The sequence below is a fragment of the Manihot esculenta genome, chromosome 3 (genome assembly GCF_001659605.2).
Source record: "Manihot esculenta cultivar AM560-2 chromosome 3, M.esculenta_v8, whole genome shotgun sequence".
In the NCBI taxonomy this organism is placed as follows: Eukaryota; Viridiplantae; Streptophyta; class Magnoliopsida; order Malpighiales; family Euphorbiaceae; genus Manihot; species Manihot esculenta.
This window is the reverse complement of record NC_035163.2, coordinates 9,397,218-9,402,773: the sequence shown is the minus strand read 5'-3', so window position 1 is coordinate 9,402,773 and position 5,556 is coordinate 9,397,218. Positions and strand designations below refer to the sequence as shown.

At 27.5% G+C, this 5,556-nt stretch overlaps 1 protein-coding gene across 1 annotated transcript; it reads right to left on the bottom strand.

Moving 5' to 3' along the window:
- Positions 1 to 1,103: 1,103 nt before the first annotated feature.
- Positions 1,104 to 2,999, bottom strand: LOC122723267 (7-deoxyloganetin glucosyltransferase-like). The gene is made up of 2 exons (XM_043955045.1): positions 2,483 to 2,999; positions 1,104 to 2,044 (listed from the first exon to the last, which is right to left on the bottom strand). Exons 1-2 carry the CDS (start codon positions 2,997 to 2,999, stop codon positions 1,104 to 1,106), a joined length of 1,458 nt encoding a protein of 485 aa, XP_043810980.1.
- Between the last annotated feature and the right edge of the window lie 2,557 nt (positions 3,000 to 5,556).

Genomic DNA, 5,556 nt, shown 5'->3' with positions numbered 1-5,556 from the left:
TCACATGATCAGTGTGAATTAGATCTTCTACTAAATCAACTATGCATGAATTAGATTTATCCTCCCAACCTGTGTAGTCATTTTTAACCCTAGGCTTTTGTTTTAAGTTCTATATAAGCCTTATTTTCTTATCTTTTAAGGGGAGGTAGCCAGAGTTCGTAGAGAAGAAATAATTATTAGGTTTAAACTTAGATTTTGGAGGAAGATGAAGGATGGCAGTAGCTCATATTACTCAATGGGGCATCTCCACTAAGACTTCATCAGGCCAAGATCCTCTTAGGTTGTTTATTCCTTTGCTTGTTTTATGTTTACTTTTTTCTTATTTCTTAGATTTCATTATTAGTATGAACTTTACGAAGTAGTTTTGTTTATATTTTAGACTTGGGTTGCAATATTTTGACTTAATCAATGGATTTATTTTGATTTTTTATTCAATAAAATGGATTTTATGTTTTGATTCATTTTCTTGTGCTTGCTTGGTGTTTGGCCTCACAAAGTATTAATTTGAGCTATTGACTGACCAGCTAAAGGTAAAAATCAATGCTAGAAAACCAAGATTTTGAACTCATAATCTCAAAATAGAGATAAAAGAGGATTTCTAAGATTGATTAAAGAACTTAATGGATTTTATTTAAATCAAAAGCAGTGAAATTAGGAATAGGTTTATATATATAAAATACAACTTTAAAAGAGAATTTAAATTATTTCAAAATCGATCACTTCGACCTTTTGTTTGCAATAATTTTTTTAAAAAAAAAATTCAATTTAATTAATTTCTTTTCTTCTTATAATTCTCTTATTTAAAATAAAATTTTAATTATTTTTAATTAAAAATTTTTCATCATGATTTTATAAAAATTTATTTGATTAGTTTTATTAACTTTCTATTTACACTTAATTTCTGCACTTCTAGATTAATTTAGCTTTTAAATATCATCAATAGTCCAAATACCATTTCATCCATAACTTGGTACTCAAACTTAAATTTCTTATAGGACTTGTGCATCTGCCGTTTGCATAACATTCATCACCATTTTGACAACTTACCCAAAAAAGAAAAATACATGAAATAATATGATTATTATAATAAAGACATATTTCCATCAAGAAAAATTATTATTGTTTGTTGATAGTAGGACTTCATTCACCAAATTATTCAAGCTCAAGAAAGAAGATCCATTGGGACTTGTGGCTTCTTCTGATAATTTCTTCCATTCCATAGCCTTTTCCTTCATCATTTTACCCTTTTGTCCACTCAACAACTCTTCAACAAGTTTCTCTACTTCATCTCTTTGGAAATTACTACTCAATTCCACTCCAATACCCCATTCATTGCAACTCTTTCGGCAGTTGACAAAATGCTCTCCAAAAAATGGCCAACAAATCATAGGTATCCCTGCAGATATGCTTTCCTCTATTGAGTTCCATCCACAATGAGTAATGAATCCTCCCGTTGATGGGTGGTTTAGAACATGCACTTGAGGGCACCAACTTACTATAAAACCTCTCTCCTCAATTGCAAGCAGAAATTCCGGTGGTAGAACTGCAGAGTCTCCTATGATCAAGTCTGGCCTTGTTATCCACACGAAGTTATGATTAGTATTAGCAAGTCCCCAAGCAAGCTCAACGAGTTGCTCCATTGTCATGACCGTAGTGCTTCCAAAATTTACGTAAATCACAGAGTTAGGTTCCTTAGAATCCAACCATTTAATACATTCAAAATCTTCATTCCATAGATTGCACTCAATAGAATCATAACAATCATCAGAGATTTGACTCAAAAGCAGTTGTAAAGGACCAATGCTATAGACCCCTTGAAACATGGGTGATAGACTATTTAGGACTTCACTATCCAAGGCATCAAAAGTATGGAATATGACAGCTGATGCTTTAGAGGCTCTTTCCAAGTGTACTCCACTAGAATCAACTTGATCTTTAGTTTTAATAAACTTGGAAAGGTCTCTTAACTGAGCTTCTTTCCTTCCTGGAATCCATTCCATTACACTGTCCAAATCCATATTTGTAGCTGCTTCATTACTTGGATCTGCAAATCATATTCTTCAATTTTTTTATATATATACATATAAAAAAATATGAAAATATATATATAAAAATACCATATGATTTCATTTATTTTCACTTAAGAGTCTATAATTCAATTTGTAGCAAAATAATATATCGTTACATCGTATTCAACCATAAATCCTAAAATGAAGAACACGATAAAAACACATTATATTTTTTTATAATTTTTCCTTAAAAAAACTTCCAAAGCAAGAATTTTAGAATAAAGTTTAAAATGCTTTTGATTGTATTATGCACATTAGTAATATGAGTATTCTATTAAAATCAGCAATCAAATTGTATTTGTTGTATATATAAAGGGCATTGAATAAATTTTACCAAGATAAAGAGCAAACAAAAGGAAGAGGTTATCCAAAAAAATCAAAAACAAAAGAAAGATGTGGTGTTATACATATACCTATGAGGAAAGCAAGACATTTCTTGATTTGTTCATGAACGTGCTTAAAGCTCAAAACTGCTGAAGCTCCCATATTCCAAACCAATACATTAGGAATGTGAAGTTCTTGGGAGAGTTCTAAGCTATAACTCAAAAACGCATCAGAAAGGATGCATGATATAGGAGGATTTGAGGAAGAAGAAGAAGTGTCATTAAGCTTAGTAAAAAGATCACGAAATAAAGGCAAAAAGTTCTTTCTACATGTCTCGAGAAGAGCAAGGCAGTTCACAGCCAAACTAGTGTGTGAATTTGAAGGAGGGGTTTGAAGAGGTATTGTGGCAAAATTGAAGTCAGGCAAGCCATCTAAAGCACTATTGCCTCTCGATTCAAGAATACGGTCGTGATTAAATTCGGTATTCACAAAAGTTACATGAAAACCCTTATAGTGAAGAAGCTTTGCCAATCTGAGCATAGGAATTATGTGTCCTTGCAATGGATATGGGACACACACCACATGAGGTTTACCAACTGCTGCCATTACTTCTAACCTTAATTTATTCCTCTTTACTTCTCTCTCTTTCTTTGTTGTAGTAGTCCATGAAAAAATCTTGACAAATATTTATAGGGATAATTGAAGAATAAAATGTAAAATTTAGATTTTATTTGTTTGAAGAAAAACCATAATACAATTTTTGTTTATCTTTATTTTTATTTTTTACAGAAAGATAATTTCTTTTATTAATTTTTCAATTGTATATATTTTAAAAATATTAAATTTTATTAAATATTTAGAGATATTTTAATTTGAAATGATTTGTTCCAAAAATTTTTTCATTTCAATATGTTTGTAGCCTATTTTCAATTCCCGTCAATGGGAAATTTTTAAAAGTAAAATAATATTAATATTTCATATTACAAAATATAATTTTAGATGACATAATTTAAAAAAATAAAAAAAATAACAAAATCTTCTTTTAAAAAATATAACTTAAAAACCGGATCAGTTTCGTGTAGGTTTTAATTAATGTTTAAGAGGTTTAAGAAATGAATTTATTAAGCTTTAATACTAGTTAGACACCAGCTACTTGCCGAGTATTAAATAATATTAAATAGTATCATTCAATTAACTCACAGTATTAAATAGCAAGTACTAAATATCATTTATTAGTTGGAAATTAAGTTTATTATTAATTTTAATTATTATAATTAATATAAAACAAAATGTAATAGTATTTTAATAGTATCATAATTTGTAGTAAAAATTTTATTATAATTTCTAATTTAAAAATTTAGTAATTCTATATATAATCTTAATTCTATTATTGTGATTAATTTATAAAAATTAAATACCAAAATTTTTTATTCTCCATTCACATATAACTTTCAACTTTCATATTTTTTTCTACTAATAATACTTCCTCTGTTTATTATTATGTATTGTTTTAAAATTTTTCTATATAAGTCTCATTTTATAATTTTAATATTTTATTAAATATTTTCTTTTCTAATTTATCTTTCAACAAATGAAGTATTAATTACATTCATATTATTTATTTAAAAATTTTAATTGAAAGGTGGTATAGTTTCTTATCTAACTTTTATTAAAATTTAGTATGTTTATTGTTCTCTTTAATTTATATATAAAAATCTTAAACAACAAATAATAAAAAAAGGGAGTATAAAGAATATTTTATGTAAAAAAAATTATATATCTATATATGTAAATTTAATTTTATTAGTTTTTTTTTCATGTATTTTGCACGTATATATACTCGTTATAATACTCGTCATTTATTTTTTTATAATTTTTATATATTATAGTATAATTATAATATTTTAATAACTAATAAAAGGCTATTTAAGTGAATTAAAAATTTTAATAATGTAATATAAAAAATTAAAAATGATCAGAGAATTATATAAATAAATAAGAATAGTCTTTTGTACTTTGTTAATTTGCTTGTATCAAAGTTTAAATATTTAATAATATCTTTAATTATATTCTTGGAGCAATTCAGTTAGTTTCAAAATATAGGTTCCCTGTAATAGTTAAACTATTATGTTAGTTATTATTATTTAGAAATAAGTATTATATTTAAATATTAATTTATTTTGTTTTATTATTTTTGTGAGAGCCAGACCTATTTGTATATGTCCTTTTCTTTCTTTTTGTAATATTTGACTTAATAGGAATTTTTGTAGCTTACATTGATACTCCTCTTATTAATGCCATAAATATACACTAGTATTTGACATTTTTGTCCTTTAACTTTTTTTTATTGTCATTGGAAAGAATATTAAAAATTGGAAATTGCTTTTTTTTTTGAAATGAAATGAGTATCTCTCATTTTCTATGGGTGACAATGATATACTTGGCAAGAACATATACTTTTCAACATGTTGTCCTACACTTTTTTCTGCATGTATTACATTTCTACTAAATTTTCTACACACCATCCTAGTTCCATTCCATAAGCCATTTGAAGGATCCAAGTTTCTCATAAGTATTATTGGACAGTTCATTTTCAGTTCAAGCCTATGAGAAGGTAATTCATTCAGTAACAAAGTATGAGAAATTCTTTTTGGTAGTAGTTGTAACAACTCGGAAATCAGACCGCTATCAGTGCTAGGATTCAGATCGACTTAAGATCACCGGAACTCGTAGCAAGCCTACTATACATCCTGTGTACCTGATAAAAAATCTCATACATGATCATACTTTTTCATAAAAATTTAAACTTTTCATATACAAAGCTCAACCTGTGCATGCATCATAAACTGTATACATAAAACCCACACTAGAGCTCTCATCAAATACTCTAGTATGGTAACATCACATGCCTCAAGCTTGATTCAACATAACTCATCATTAAAACTTTTACATAAAGATCATGATAAATAGAGATTACAAAACATATACTAGGGCCAAGCACATTTCTAATCCATAAAAGAAAATACATGTCCACTCTATACTATTACATAAGCTATACCAGCTACTATGCCGACTTCCCGCTCTATCTTTGACCCTGCAAACCTGGGGTTAGGGGAAAGGGATAAGCTACAAGAGTCTAGTGAGCAGAACATAAAAACAATTT